Here is a 16,644-nt window from a genome sequence, read left to right on the forward strand (position 1 = left end):
TAGACATTTTACCACACAAGGTTAGGGATTTCCCTTTCCATAATTGCATAATTTTGTCCAGCTTTCTTAGTCGATTATCATAATTTACTGAGCCTAGATCTTCCAGATTTCCTGGGACAACAACACCAAGTATGTTAACTGGTCCATCTGTCCACAAAACAGGCACTTTGCATTCCATTCGAAAGGACGTTCCCTTTAGATTTCCGATCTTTAACATTTTACATTTATCATAATTAAGCTTAAAGCCAGATTGCTGTGAAAATATGTCCAAAAGATTAAGAAGGTTCCGCAAACAATGAGGAAAAATCTTATCTTTGTGAATCAGCCTTTTCTGACATGAACTTCATCAAGAACAAACACAGAACACGCCTCACTGATGCACATCTGCAAGACTCACTCAGAGTTGCAGTGTCAAGTTACACACCAGAGTACAACACACTAGTTAACAGCATGCAATGCCAGGCTTCCCACTAACTGACAAAGAAACAGATAACAGATTTGGTGTCCAGTTCAAAGTGTGACATGATTTAATAATTTGAGAGTTTACTTTTGTATTTTACATGAGTTATTATTTGTACAAACATGGTGCAAAGTAATTCATCATTTGTTCAAAAATGTTAGTGGCTAGCTAGTTAAAATGGGATATTGTGATTTCACAAGACTGTCTTAGAAGTGATCATTTGAAAATGTTCAATTTGAAAAATGTGCACTTAGAGAAAATATAAAAACAAAGTGTTGCATATTGATATTTATCTGTTTCTATATATATTTATTGTGAGAAATCATTAAGAAGATCAGTGTTTCCACAAAGATAAATATAATTAATTATTAATAATAACAGAGTTAAAGGTAAATTGAGCAAATTGGCTACTTCTGGCAATTTATTTAAGTGTGTATCTAACTGGTAGCCCTTCGCACTAATCAGTACCCAAGAAGTAACCCTTGGTTTCAAAAAGGTTGGTGACCCCTGCTCTACAGCAACAACAAAGAGGAGGACCTTTGGAGATCTTTTCTAGAAGCATTTTTCATGGCGTCATGAGCGAGCTGCTAAATTGAGATCATCTCATCAAACACTAGTCCGTCTGTGCCAAAACGCTTGATTACATTTATTTTGGAAGAAGAAAAAATGCATGCATAATCTAAAAAGTGCCTTTCTAACTCGAATTCAAGACGACCCCACTTTAAAAGACATACATTTGTTTTCAAACACAAATCAATTATCATATCTCTCAGCTGTTCCGCAGTTGCTTGATGACTTTGCTTCATTGATCACCATGTTGTTTTGCAAAGGCTACTTTCACACTTGTGGTCCAAACTAAACATTTGAAAAATATACTATGTTAAGGCTGCAACAATTCATCAATTGATCAATTTGGTTAGAAAAAGGCTTCGATTTGTATTTTTTTTTTTCTTCCGTAAGTCTTTTAATTAATACAAAGTTATAAAATAGGGCGCATGTGAGAGTGAAGCACCTACTGCGATGTAGGTCGTGCTGTGGGTGTGTGTGAGTGCTGAGTGCTGAGAGAAATGGCTCAAAGAAGAGGGAGAAAGAGAGCAAAGGGCCCATAGAATACCAGAGAAGCTGACAAAGGTTTTGCAATCATTGTGTGAATGCTCCAAAGCATTCACACATATGGTTTTCTACACCAAAATTAATCTATTTATTATTCAACTTCTTCTTCTTCTTCTTCTCCAGATTTTGGCCCGCTCTACCTTCCACATTTCTAATCCGATTCTAACCGTTCCAACTTCAAACTGTTCAGCCTATTCAGGAATCGCGGGCTTTCCCTTGACAAATTGCAAAAATTACCAGATTTCCCAGAATTCCAGGTTTTCCGGGACATTTTTCCCATTCAAAATGAATTGGACATTTTTCAAACTTCCACAATTTCTACATTTGTCAACCGATTCAAACCATTTTACCTTCAACACATTCCATCATCCTGGAAATTTAAATGATCATTTTTCCAAGTTCAAAAAAATTCAAAAAATTCCCAGAATTTCCTTTTTCACCCTTTTTTCTGGCGACTACTCCGTCCACATTTTTCAACCCACTTCAGCCGTTGCACTGTCCAAACATTCCTCTTGATCAGGACAAACAACAAAGTTGTTGTATTTCAAACTGAAAAACTTCCAGGTTTTCCCGAAATTCCTGAATACCATTTCTCAATTAACAATGTTACTACTTCAGCATTTCTTGACCGATTTGAAAAATTCCAACACCAACCATTTCAACTCATTCACAACATTCAAGTGTTTTAACATTTTTCCAAAAAATTCCCGCTTTTCCCGAAATTCTATTAAATTCCCATTGAAATGAATGGAACATTTTTCAAAGTTCCGCAATTCCCACATTTTTCATCCGATTCAAACCCTTCCAACTACAAAATATTCAGCCTGTTCAAAATTGTGTGCTCTTTTTCAAAAATTTAAAAAAAATCCTGGATTTCCAAGAATTGCCTGTTTTCAGGGACATTTTCCCCATTCAAAATAAAATGTCAATTTTTCAAACTTCCACAATTCACACAGTTTTCAACCTATTCAAACCATTCCACCTTCAACACATTCCACTCATCCAACTAACATTTTCTGAAGTTCCGAACCAAATTCCGGTTTTCCCGGAAATTCAAACTCTTTAACATTCAAACCATTCCAACATTAAAACTATTCTTACATCTATACTACATCCTGTCAGCATTTCAGTTAAACTTCAGCATTGGAGCATTCACACACAATTCCTTCAGGATTTGCCTCATCTACTGTAGTTTATTCTTCTTCTTCTCCAGATTTTGCCACGTTCTACCTTCCACATTTTTCACCCGATTCAAATCGTTCAGACTTCAAACGGTTCATCCTATTCAGGAATCGCGGGTTTTCCCTTGACAAATTCCAAAAATTCCCAGATTTCCCAGAATTACAGGTTTTCCAGGACATTTTTCTCATTAAAATGAATTGGCCATTATTCAAACTTCCACCATTTCCAAATTATTCAAACCATTCCACCTTCAACACATTCCAACATTCTGGAAATTGAAACTTCTCATTTTCCAATTTCAAAAAAATTCCAGGATTTTCCAGAATTTCTGGTTTTCCAAAACCCTATTTCCACCCTTTTTTCTGGCAACTACTCCTTCCACATTTTTCAATGCATTTCAACCGTTCCACCGTCAAATCATTCCTCTTAATCAGGAAAAAAAATGAATTTTTTTTTTTAACTGGAAAAATTCCCGGTTTTCCCAAAATTCTGTGATATAATTTCTCAATTCAACATGTAACTACTTCAACATTTCTCCACCGATTTGAAAAATTTCAACACCATCTATTCCAACCATTCATGTTTTTTACAATTTAAAAAAAAATTCCCGCTTTTCCCGAAATTCCCTTTTTTTTTAAAAAATTCCCATTGAAATCCATGGGACATTCTTCAAAGTTCCACAACTTCCACATTTTTCATCTTATTCATACCGTTCCAACTTCAAAATATTCAGCCTGTTCAGAAATCGTGTGCTCTACTTCAACAATTCTAAAAAAAATTCCCGGATTTCCAAGAAATTATTATTATTTTTTTTTGCATTTTCCCCATTCAAAATGAAATGGCCATTTTTCAAACGTCCACAATTCCCACATTCTTTAACCTATTAAAACCATTCCACCTTTAACACATTCCACCATCCTGGAAATTCAAACTACCCTTTTCCCAAGTTCAAAAAAATTCCTGATTTTCCCAAAATTCCCTAATACCATTTACTACTTCAACATTTCTTGACCGATTTAAACAATTTTAACACCAACCAATTCAGCTCATTTAGGACATTTATGTTCCTAATAATTTTCCCAAAATCCCGCTTTTCCCAAAATTCCAGGAAGTTCCCATTGAAATGAATGGGATATTTTTCCAAGTTGCACCATTGCCAAATTTTTCAACCGATTCAAACCATTCCAACATTAACACATTCCATTCATCCTGGACATTCAAACAAACTTTTTCCCAAGTTCCAAACCAAATTCCGGTTTTCCTGGAATTTCAAACTCTTCAACATACAAACCATTCAAACATTCAAACGATTTCAACATTTAAACCATTTCTACATTCATCCTACATTCCATTAGCATTTCAGTTCAGCGTCAGCTCTTCAACATTCTAACCATTCAAAGTATTCTTACATTCATACTACATTTTGTCAGCTTTTCAGTTCAACTTCAGCATTGGAGCATTCACACGCAAGTCCTTCAGGAATCGCCTCTTCTAGTTTGGAAATGAAAAAGAAAAACACAGTAGTGAAATGTTTCGACTCTCAAACAGAGCTAGCATTTTACCTAAGTACTATGTTATACATCAATGGTGCAACACATTACCAGAAAGCATCCCACATATTCAAGAGCAGCAAAAAAGCAGAAACAAGGTAAAAGTCTATTTTGGCAGCTCATGCCATCTTATATCTTGCATAAAAAAATGTTTTGCTGTTACAATGTGGTAAACACTGTTTGGCATTCTAGAACTTCACCTTTTGTCTACCACGAAAACATTGTTACCAAAACGGGCTAAAAAGTGAGCCAGCACCACCTACATGAGTGGAGGTGGACCTACAGCATTGTGGTGTTACAAGTTAACAGTCCACATCTTTTGTGTCAGCACACCTGTAAGCCATAACACGCCCGTCCGACTTACCCAAGGCTACACTTTCTTTCCCGGAGAACCGACTTTATTGTTAGACGGGGTTGGAGCAGAGAGGGATGAACATGTATAATTCCCAGAAATCCTTGCGGGCATAAACACAAACGTACGCGGCGCACATTGATCAAATCAACTCACGGCTGTGAGATTCAATCAGAAGTGTGGATGCAAAGAGGCGCCAGGAAGCTAAAGAAGGTCTGCAAAATACAAGGGACAACACTCACAGTGTTATCTTTGTACAAGCACAATTGTACAAAGAAGTGTCCACTTCAGAGAAGTCAATAAAAAGTGATGGTGCTACGACATTTCTGGCCATGATAAATAAACCCTAGAAATAAACCAAAATCCAAACATTTAACATATTTTATCTGAGACATTTTTGGAATTTACTGCAAGACTTAGCATTATATGCTGCCTAGTAACACACTTGAATCCACCTAAATAAGCAGTCTCAATCTCGCTATTTTGTTCAGTTCCGTTCAGTTCAGTTCATCCATCCATTTTCTACCGCTTGTCCCTTTCATTTCAGTTTCAGTTTATTTCGAACATGCATACGATACAATGTAATGCATCCCACATTTCCAATTGTTTCATTACAGCACGTTCGAAAAGGAGTAGGAAGAAGCCCAGCTTATTTCCTATATCCCAGTGGTCCCCAACCACCGGGCCGTGGCCCGGTACCGTTCCGTGGACCGATTGGTACCGGGCCGCACAACAAATAAAAAAAATAAAAAATAAAATATATATATATATTTTTTTTTTTTAATTAAATCAACATAAAAAAACACAATATATACATTATATATCAATATAGATCAATACAGTCTGCAGGGATACAGTCCGTAAGCAAACATGATTGTATTTCTTTATGACAAAAAAAAAAAAAAACTAAAAAATAAAAATACAACACCCCACCCCTTCCCCCCGGCCCGTGGAACACATTTTCAAGCGTTGACCGGTCTGCAGCTACAAAAAGGTTTGGGACCACTGCTATATCCTACCTCTTTTCATACCATATCAATTGTATCCAATTTCCTTGTCCTATGTAAAAGAATATTGAACAAATAAATCATAAATAAATAATATGTCATAATAAGCAAACAAATATTAAATACATAAATAATCTTTGTCTCAATAAAAAAAAGAAAAAAAAAGGGTTCAAGATGTTCATCATAATTCTTGTTCTGTGTACTTTGTGCACACTTGTAGTTTGAACAATATGATTCAACAAACTGAATCATATTGGAGCTTTGTTTGATTTCTTTAGTTAATCCATTCCATAATTTAATTCCACATACTGATATGCTAAAGGTTTTAAGTGTTGTACGAGCATACAAATGTTTTAAAGTAGATTTTCCTCTAAGGTTATATTTGTCCTCGTTTGTTGAGAAGAATTTTGTGCATCTCTACTTAACGTCATAATTTAGTAGAGTGGTTCTTAAACTTTTTTCACCTGGCTCTGCAAGTACCACCATAATAGCCAACATTAAAAGACGGTAGCGTCATAGGCCTAAATATTCATTAAAAACAAGGCAGAGTTTTTTTTAGCAAGAATATTTCATATTTCTTGCCACTGTAACATTACACACAGTTTCAACAGTAATACTGTGTTTGAATATTCAATTAAGAGATTATTTGGCGTACCACTAGATCAGGCGTGTCAAACTCATTTTAGATCGGGGGCCACATGGAGAAAGATCTACTTCCAAGTGGGCCGGACTGGTAAAATCACGGCACGATAACTTAGAAATAAAGACAACTTCAGATTGTTTTCTTTGTTTGAAAATACAACAAGCACATTCTGAAAATGTACAAATCATAAAATCATGTTGCGGTTAATAGTATTCTATCTTTATTTGTCGTTATTTATACTTTCTGAATAAATTATGTGATAATGTTCATCAGTCAACTCGTTGGTGTTCATTTTCAATCTATCAAGATAAAACAATTATATCAAAATCAAATAACAGGATGTTATTTATGTAGTTTGATCATTTTCCTTGACTGATGTACTAACATCATGTGGTTTATTTTGTACATACGTAGCATCATCTACAAAGATACAGAGAATTGCTATTGTGACATCCAGTGGACAGATTGAGAACAGCTGTTTCTTTCATTCAAAAATTTCAGGTACATTTTTATACTTAGCGAACTCATTCTGCGGGCCGGATAAAACCTTTTCGAGGGCCTGATCCGTACGTTTGACACCCCTGGACTAGATGGAGCCTGCATGGTACCACAGAGTGGTAGTGTAACTGTGGGTGGCTTATAGCTAAATACTGTACGTTATGGTAAATTAGAGTACAACAAATACACAATGAAAAACACCAGTAAGCAACCTAAAATGTCTCTGAGAATCTCCTGGGGAACTCAAACGTCCTTTTGAAGGGAATCGCCCAGACTCAATCTGCAACGGCACCTAGTTAAAATTGAGTTTGAGACCCCTGACTTAAAATAATACTGTCATGTATCGCTTAGCATCACTATTACACTGCATCTCTAACTGGCTATTACAGTACTTGATGTCTTTAATGTTTAAAAAATGCTTTGATCAGACAATTTAGACCACAGGTGTCAATCTCAAGGCCCGGGGGCCAGATCTAGCCCGCGACATCATTGTATCTGGCCCGCAAACACCTGGAAATGATATGTGTCAATAAAATACTTAATATTTTCTCACTAAATGTAATTAAAAAAAAAAAATTTGACAGAAGAAATATATGTACTGCTTGAAAATGCATACCTTTTAAACTTTAATAGTATCCAATATTCCAACAAATATCACAGTATATTATCATACTTTCCAAACGTGTTTTTGTCTTAATAAAAATACTTAACTTTACAGCAATTTACCCATCAAATTAATAAAAATGATAATATTTTTTATGTTTTTCTTTACAGCACATTACTGTAAATTGAAAACAACTACTACTATTTTTTGCGTTCAATTGCTGTTAACTGAGCTGCCAGATTTTGACTGTAAAATATACAGTTGCTGTTTTTAACGGTGTATTACTGTAAATGGAAAGACGGTACATTTGTTTTTACGGTAGAAAAACTTGCGGCTAAATTGCCAGATTAAAAAAGGAACTTGTACTGTTTTTCTATTAACAATATAATGTTTTAAAATAAACAATGTAAATTTAACACTAACATTCTGGCAACTAAGCTGCCAGCTTTTTCCGTAAAAACCCCAAAACAAAACACTATTTTAAAGTAAAATTTTGCAGATGTAAAGTTTTTATTGTAAAACTGACAGTCTATTTAAAACAATTTATAACATTAATAATGAAATCCAGAGGAAAATTCATACATTGAATGAAAACGAGTTTGACATCCCTGATTTAGACGCAGTTTCAGGACTTTTTTTGCAAATACTGATGTAAAGTCTGTGTATGTTTAAGATGACTGACAGTGTAAATAAAAAGTGAGCTTTATTTAATTTTGTAAAGGCAACATTTTCTGCGTTTGATTCCATTAGATGCTATGCCTAATGAAGTGGGCATGTACCGCGTTTCTGGCCAAGTCAAATGATGGATAATCTCAAAATATGCCTAAATAAAAGCAGCAATATAAATTATTTGCTTGCATACTTTCACTCTTAGGCATCTTTGGAATTAACATGAAAAATAATATATGCTGCATAGCAGCATGTTTTTAATAATCAATTAAATGCAATCAATTTATTAGCATCACTATTAGTTGGTAAGGGTTGTGCAATACAGAAGGTTTACGATATAAATTATATAAACTTGGCCGACGATAGAGCTTTTAATACTATTTTGATATTATGATAGTGAGTGTCGATGACACATTCTAGCTGTGTCCCACAAATTGGACAGCAACAAGCGAAAAAAGGTGTCCTTAACGCAATGTAGCATCCTCACTAGTGGCTAATGTCCCTCCACAGTGCAAAGCTGCTTCTATATCACCAATCTTCGCCTCCAAAGCAGCAATTAGAGGACAGGTAATAGCTAAACATGCCACACTACACACCGTGGGGGATTACAAAGAAGCATTTCTGACCGCTAAGCCAGAGAGCTCTTGGATGCAAACAGAGGTGGGCGGGTCGATACAATTATCAACTTAATGATACTAAGTATGGTATCAATACATGGTTGGTACTACAGTGATAAGATCAATATTTATTTACACAAAAATCGTTTTTTTGTTCTTTTTGTTAGTGTTTACAAACTAAAGAAATTAGAGCAAATAGTAGTTTTTGCTTTTGTTTACTTTACTTATTTTGTATGTAATTAGAGGGAATAAGGAAATCATTTGAATATTTAATTGATGGTGTTACACCACCATTCTGTATTTTGTCGGATTATAATTGTGATCAAATGATCTTCAACATTTTAAGTATTAGTATCAGCATTGGTAAGATCAATACTGCCCCGCAACTACTAGTTTTGTAGTATCACCCAAAACTAACGTAAACTATTGAAACAAGTGTTGTTTATTACATTGTAATAGAAGTGTACATAGAAACATTTTACAACAGAAAATAACCAGCTATTCAGAAAAAAAACTTAACAAGTAAACTAATAAGAATTTTGAGAAAATAATGCAACTGGAAATGACGCAATATATTACTGCATATGTCTGCAGCCAAATTAGGAGCGTTAGTAACTTGTTTTGAAAAGGTTCTATTATTATTTATATACCAAATAATATATGGTGAACATAGAGTATTGTTATTGTCGCAATGTACATTTTAGGCCATATTGCCCATCCCAAGTTGGTACCATGTTTTTAACAGGAAAAAAATGTGTATAATTTGGCCAATCTAGTAATTATTAAGATGTATTATTGATGACAATTTAGATTTTCTGTATATTATAGTTGACACAGAATGAATACCAGCATTATTAATTTTAGTTTCGTACAGAATTTTATTCGGTTTAGCAGATGCAAAATTATTCATAATCTGGGGAAAAAAGGCTGTTGAAATCAATTTAATTTGCTGAATACATATTTTTTTCTAGCTTGGATTGCTACAAGAAAGTCATAATAATTTGTGCAAACGCAGGCGTAAAAAAAAAATGCTATAATGCATTTATATGAAAGCAAATAAAAAATACAAGTTTATGCCGCCATGTTAACAGCAGGCCGTAATGATGCATTAAAAACTGTAAATTTAAAGCCATAAAATGAAAATAAAATGGAAAGGAAGCAAAGATAATACCTTTTGCAATATAATGTAAAAAATGTAGGCGATAATAAACTTTGTCATGCATGCATCGGAGTGGAATATTCCTGGATGGGAGGGTGTTCTGCACGGTTACATTTAAATGCATGCAGGGACAAGCGCTATCTCTGGGGAGAGGCGTGTAAACAAATTTAATCAGCCTCTATATTGCTAGCGTGGTGGAAATAACATCACCTAGTAATTGCACATGGCAGCAAATAAAGGCGTGTATGCAAGGAAATGAAATTCATGGAATCCATCTGCTGGAGCCCCGTTTCTTCTTCCCTTCGGCCAAGCGCAGACAGTTTTGGTGAACTTGGCTGAAATGTGGAAGCTGATGGAAATAATGGCTTTTCTACCTGAAACATCCATCACGCAGACTCGCAGCATCGACTCTGACCGATCGCTCCCAGCATTCCCAATCCCAACCACAAAAAAAAGAGACAAACATTTTTTTGTTGTTGTTTTTTTTCTGTTCCTTTGCGCCAGTGCGGTCCCACAAAGTGCACAATTAACGAGCACCGTTCACTCGCAGCCTAGAGGTGACTCGTCTCCATGACGACGCCAAACCTGAATGTGAGGATGATTTGTTCTGGTGCTGCACGACCGAGTGTGCGACGCCATGTTCAAATCTATTGGACCGGAACACGCAGCATAAGTAAACAAAGACATCGATGCGCCATTATTTGCCAGCCATTTAAGGCAAAGCTCCCCATCTTGACATGCAGCAAATCATGTCCCAGCTCATTTTTAATTCCTGTTGTGTGTTATGTATTTTATGTTGCACAATTGCACCATGAAACATTTCTGGTTTGTGAACCCGTTCTCAAACAATGGCAATAAAAAACTATTCTGATTCTGATTCTGATTTCGGCGCACATTTTACACAAACTACTCAATCCGAACATTCAAACTGTTGATTGATCGAGGCTTAGCAGTCTGAGCACGGAGGCCAACTGGGCTACACTGGGCCACATCAGTGCTCCCCCCGCAGTAGCATGCATGTGCACTTGAGTGCAGCAACCAAGCCCACACTTCCAGGCAGCCAACAGGCCAGCAGACTACCTTTAGGCAGCAACCAGCAGCCACCAGACTAACCAGCTAAAACCAGAGCAAGGAGCAATCAAACCATAATGCCTCGGGGCCGGAGCAACACCAACACCAACGTCAACGAAGTCTCCATATAGCAGGTGCGTGAAATGCTTGAACAGCAAAGAATACACTACACACAATTAATGCAGCAACAATTATACAAACTTCACCCAAATCATCATGAATACTGCAAACCAGCGAGTGGATGATCTCATGAAGGAAGTACATGAATTACAATGCAGTCTCCAGTTCACTCAAAAGGATGTGGATGAAATGAAATTGTCCTGCAAAAAGTTCTCCTCTGACTGTGAGTCTACTGAAAAAGATACCGTATTTTCCGGACCGGCGTACCGGATTATAAGGCGCACTGCCGATGAATGGTCTATTTTTGATCTTTTTTCATATATCAGGTGCACCGGATCAAAGGGCGCACTAAAGGAGTCATATTATTATTATTATTTTTTGTCTAAATGTAAAACACTACCTTGTGGTCTACATCAGTGGTCCCCAACCACCGGGCCGCGGCCCGGTACCAATCGGTCCGGGCCACAATAAATACTTTTTTTTTTTTTTTTTTTTAATTAAATCAACATAAAAAACACAATATATACATTATATATCAATATAGATCAATACAGTCTGCAGGGATACAGTCCGTAAGCACACATGATTGTATTTCTTTATGAAAAAAAACAAAAACAAAAAAAAATACCCCCCCCGGTCCGTGGGACAAATTTTCAAGCGTTGACCGGTCCGCAGCTACAAAAAGGTTGAGGACCACTGGTCTACATCAGTGTTTTTCAACCTTTTTTAAGCCAAGTCACATTTTTTTCAGCGAAAAAATCCAGAGGCACACCACCAGCAGAAAACATTAAAAAATTAAACTCAGCAGCCGATATACAACAGTAAAAAGTTGTTCTCTGAAGTGTTGGATATGAATTTAAACCATAACCAACCATGCATCACTATAGCTCTTGTCTCAAAGTAGGTGTACTGTCACGACCTGTCACATCACGCCGTGACTTAGCTGGAGTTTTTTGCTGTTTTCCTGTGTGTAGTGTTTTAGTTCTTGTCTTGCGCTCCTATTTTGGTGGCTTTTCCTGTAGCAGTTTCATGTCTTCCTTTAAGCGCTATTCCTCGCACCTGCTTTGTTTTAGCAATCAAGACTATTTAAGTTGTTGCTATTCTTCTTTGTTGATTGTCATGTCATGTACGGATGTACTTTGTGGACGCCTTCTCAGCTCCACACGCTGCAAGTCTTTGCTGTCGTCCAGCATCCTGTGTTTGCTTACTTTGCAGCCAGTTCAGTTTTAGTTTCGTTCTGCATAGCCTTCCTTCAATGCCTTTTCTAAGTGGCACTCACCTTTTGTTTACTTTTGGTTTAAACATTAGATACCGTTTTACCCGCTGTCGTATGCATATTGTGATCAAGACAACAAACCATGTTCCCGACATCTAAAAAGCAATCAGCTACCTGCTGCCACCTACTGATATGGAAGAGTATAACACGGTTACTCTGCTGAGCTCTAGACAGCACCGACACTCAACAACGTCACAATATTTGCAAATTAGGAGCAAGGGTGAAGTGTCTTACTCAAGGACACAACGGACGTGACTAAGTTGGTAGAAGGTGGGGATCGAACCAGGAACCCTCAGATTGCTGGCACGGCCACTCTCCCAACAGCGCCACGCCGTCCCCCACTTCATTTTATCATCAATTATTACACCCAAAAATTTTTTTTTTTTTACTCTTTCAATATCTACTCCGTCTATCTGTATTTGTGTTAGACTTTCTCTTCTACTGTTACCGAATATCATTATTTTAGTTTTTCTGAGATTCATAGATAGTCTGTTTTTGTCAAAACATATTTTTTAATTTGTTCACTTCTTCTGTTATTGTTTGTGTTAGCTTCTGTGTCATCTGCAAATAATACTAACTTCAAGTCCTTTGTAACTTTACAAATGTCGTTTATATAAAGATTGAACAACAATTGATCCCTGGGGTGCATCGCAAGATATATTTAGGGCTGTTGACATGTTTTTACCTATCTTCACATATTGCTTCCTGTTGGTTAAGTAGCTTCTTACCCAGTCCAATACCAACCCTCTGATGCCATACAGTTCTAATTTGTTTATTAAGATGTTATGATTGATCGTGTCAAATGCTTTTGTTAAATCCATAAATACTGCATATGCACACTGTTTACCATCTATTGCATTGGTAATTTATTCTGTTATTTCGATTAATGCCATTGATGTTGAAATGTTGGCTCTGTAACCTTATTGGTTCTCTGCGAGTGTTCTACTTTTGTTCATGAATTTGTCAAATCTGTTGAATAATTTTTCAATGGTTTTCAAAAATTTTTTTTAGTGTGGAGATGTTTAGCTCTGAGCCTCAAGCGTCACAGTCTTCTGCTTGAATTCATACTTGTTCTCATGAACAAAAGTGTAAATCTTCCCATTAAATAAAAGCACAATCGTATTTCAAATCGATGCTGTGGTGTCCATTTTCATGTGTAATGATTCTCCAGCTCGTCGTCGTATCTGCAGCAATTATCTGCAGGCAGGCAGGTAAGCAGTGTCCGGCTTTGTGCAGGAAAAATGGCGTCTGATTGTTTTAACAGGCACTTTGTGGACTAAAAAATGACAACAATCCAAACAGAGACGACCTTTGAGGGCAACGGCGTAATGAAAACACACTACACAATAGCCTGGCAGGTGTATTGCGTTGATGCTTCGTAGAGCGGATACGAATACACTCCACTATTCCCAGCCCGAGGGCCACACAATTGAAGGGGAACACTGTTATTGCGACTCGGCAAGCTTGAACGAGAAAACTGAGTTAATATCTTCAGAGTTCTAATTCTTTTTTTCTTATTTATGTGAAAGACAAGCCAATGAACTGGACAATCCCAGGGGGTCTCCAGCAGCTGACTAGTATTTAGAGGTGTGGAGGCTTCTTGGTGTCACGCTAACACCTCCCATAGGAAGCTGTCAGGGGGCACCGTCGCCCCCTACTAGTCCCGGCCAAGCAATGAGAGACACAGGGCTGAGGCGGGCCATGACCCTGCCTGATGTGTGGTGAGTGTTTGGGGAGTGGAAATATCCACAGCCTGTCACAGCCTCTAAGAAGATGAAGCCACAAACAGTCACATGCGAGGATAGGGACAGTGGATGTTTTACTGCAATTCATTAAACACGCTAGCATTAACAGTTTGTACACACCCACTAGCCCATGTTAGCATTTCGACCAATCTATGGTAGCGTTTGTACCACTTCATCGTAGCGTTTAACCAAACCTTGGGAGCGTCTGTACCAATTCTTTGTAGCCTTAGTACCGGACTATGGTAGTGTTTTTAGCAAACCATGGTAGCATTTGCATGAATCCATGGTAACATTTGCAGTAGGCCACAGTAGAACTTGTAGCAGACCAACACAGCATTTGTCGCAATCCATAGAAGTGTTTGTACAAGACCACAGTAGTATTTGTACCAATGTATGTTAGCATTTGAACTAATTTGTTTTGGTGTTTGTACAAACCTGTGTTAGCGTTTGTAGCACACCCTTGGAGCGTTTAAAACAATCTATGGTAGCATTCGTACCGGACCATGGTAATGTTCGTACTAAACCATGGTAGCGTTTGTAGCACACCATTGTAGCATTTGTATCAATCCATGATAGCGTTTGTAGCAGAACACGATAACACTTGTAGCAGACCACAGTAGCATTTGTAACAATTTATGTTAGCGTTTCTACTAATTTGTTTTAGCGTTTGTATCAATCCATGGTAGCGTTTGCACAAATCAATGCTAGCATTTGTACCAATCCATGCTAGCGTTCGTAATAATCTAAGCTAGCGTTTGTACCACACAATGGTAACATGTGCATCAGGCCATGGTAGCATTTGCACTTGACCATGGTAGCATTTTTACCAGTCCATGCTAGCATTTGTAAAAATCCACAGTAAAGTTTGTACCAATCCATGGTAGCGTCTTTCTTTGTTCAGTCATATGGACTAATATCGAATCCAATTAGTCTTCAATATCATAGATATGTTTATTATTTGTTATATATTTATTATAAATATTACTATACATTTTATAATACAATAAAATTGTTTAAATCATCAAGTAGATCAATTTATGGCTGACATGTACAGTATTATGAACCTCTGCCTGTTAAAATTAGTTAATACAAATTTATAATTATTTTAAAGTTAATCTAAAATACATAAAACGTTGTTCACTATATGCCCCTATTTTACCAAACAAATGTGTATGCAGTAAATAAATATATCCTAATATTGTTTTTATTCAATTGATTTCTGTATGCAATCATTTTCCATTTATTAAATACAATTAAATAAATTATAATTAAAAATGTAACATCATCTTACTGGTTACAGAAGAGTATTGTCAATACACAATATTTTTATAATAATGATACCCCCCGCGACCCCAAAAAGAGACAAGCGGTAAAAAATGGATGGATGGATGGATATGCTAGTGTAGATTATTGTATTACACAATCACCTTGTTACTTTAAGAGTGCTATGCTTTGAAATGCTGTGAATAAAAAGACGTGATGTCGACTAAACACTTTTGATGAATTTTCTCTGCATTCAATAATAATCATTAATGTAGCTGCAGTGTATTATGGGACACATTACTCCTTGGTGCCAAGAGAGGATTTGTGTAAAGAAGGTAAGGTGGCTGTACAGCATCAATCCTTAAAAATGTTTCTAGACAAATCCTTGAAGGATGATGTAGGGTTAGGGTTAGGGTATTGTATTTTGTCAGCCTTTATCCAGTCTACTTTGTATCTTATTTTTTTATTTCTCTGTGATATTTTTGACTTTTTGTGTATTAATGTTTTACAAGATGACGGGACGCCATCTTTGATTGGTCCAATGAAAAAGGCTCGGTCTGCACTTGGGATCTGGCAGGCATGGAGGGGCTGGGACCGGTCCAGCCGTCCACCCAACACCCCCCTGCCGCTTTGACAAACAGCCTAAAAACTCTGCTCTGAAACGTTTTCAAGGCACGGCTGCTTTTTGTTTACTTCACACGGGCAGGATTAAGTGCGTCGACACACGCTGAAGCGTTTTAGCGTCGCGTCAGCACCCGAAAGGCAAAAATCAGGCTACGATGCTGAGCGATTAGGGGTGAAAAACGAACGCCCATTGTGGCCGTTTGCTACGAATGTGACTAATTAGCGGCGCAATGCTGCATGATAACAAAGCACATCGAGCACATTCATCAGCACCCAATGGAAGAACATGAAGGAAACTGCTACACGTAGCATTATGCTAAGCTCCTATAACTGCACTCAGGTATGTCATTAGCAGTGTGCTGACATCTACTTTACATTATAGCTTTCATTTCTGCTGATGCCTAATTCTTCTCGTCTGTACTTAAAGCAGCAGTAAGGAAGTTCCGTGGTTTTCTTTGCTTTAATAAAGCATCTGGAGTGTGCTAAACAAGCTTTTTAACAAGCTAAATAAGCTAAAAGCTCATTTGTCCGCATACTAAGGATGTAAGATTGTCAAGAGATTTTATTTTGAAATCCTTGTTCTGCTTTCCTAAATTGGTTGCATGATTTTTCCCCAACATGTTTTGAAATGAAAATGTTTTGTGTTTTTTTACATTAGAAAACTACTTGTATTCAGAAAAAAATATGGTTT

General features: G+C 36.9%; 1 protein-coding gene across 3 annotated transcripts in view; it reads right to left on the reverse strand.

The window, feature by feature from the left end:
• LOC133648655 (kelch-like protein 29) overlaps positions 1 to 16,644 on the reverse strand; it is a 575,830-nt gene that overhangs the window by 224,764 nt on the left and 334,422 nt on the right. The window contains exon 1 of one of the 3 annotated variants that reach the window (XM_062044947.1): positions 4,165 to 4,193. The exons of the other annotated variants lie outside the window; for them this stretch is intronic. Within the exon in view, the coding sequence (XP_061900931.1) occupies positions 4,165 to 4,170 (6 nt within the window). The 5' untranslated portion in view covers positions 4,171 to 4,193. Of the gene's footprint in view, positions 1 to 4,164; positions 4,194 to 16,644 lie in introns of those variants that run through there. 3 annotated transcript variants of the gene reach the window in all.

The sequence above is a fragment of the Entelurus aequoreus genome, linkage group LG04 (genome assembly GCF_033978785.1).
Source record: "Entelurus aequoreus isolate RoL-2023_Sb linkage group LG04, RoL_Eaeq_v1.1, whole genome shotgun sequence".
NCBI lineage: Eukaryota > Metazoa > Chordata > Actinopteri > Syngnathiformes > Syngnathidae > Entelurus > Entelurus aequoreus.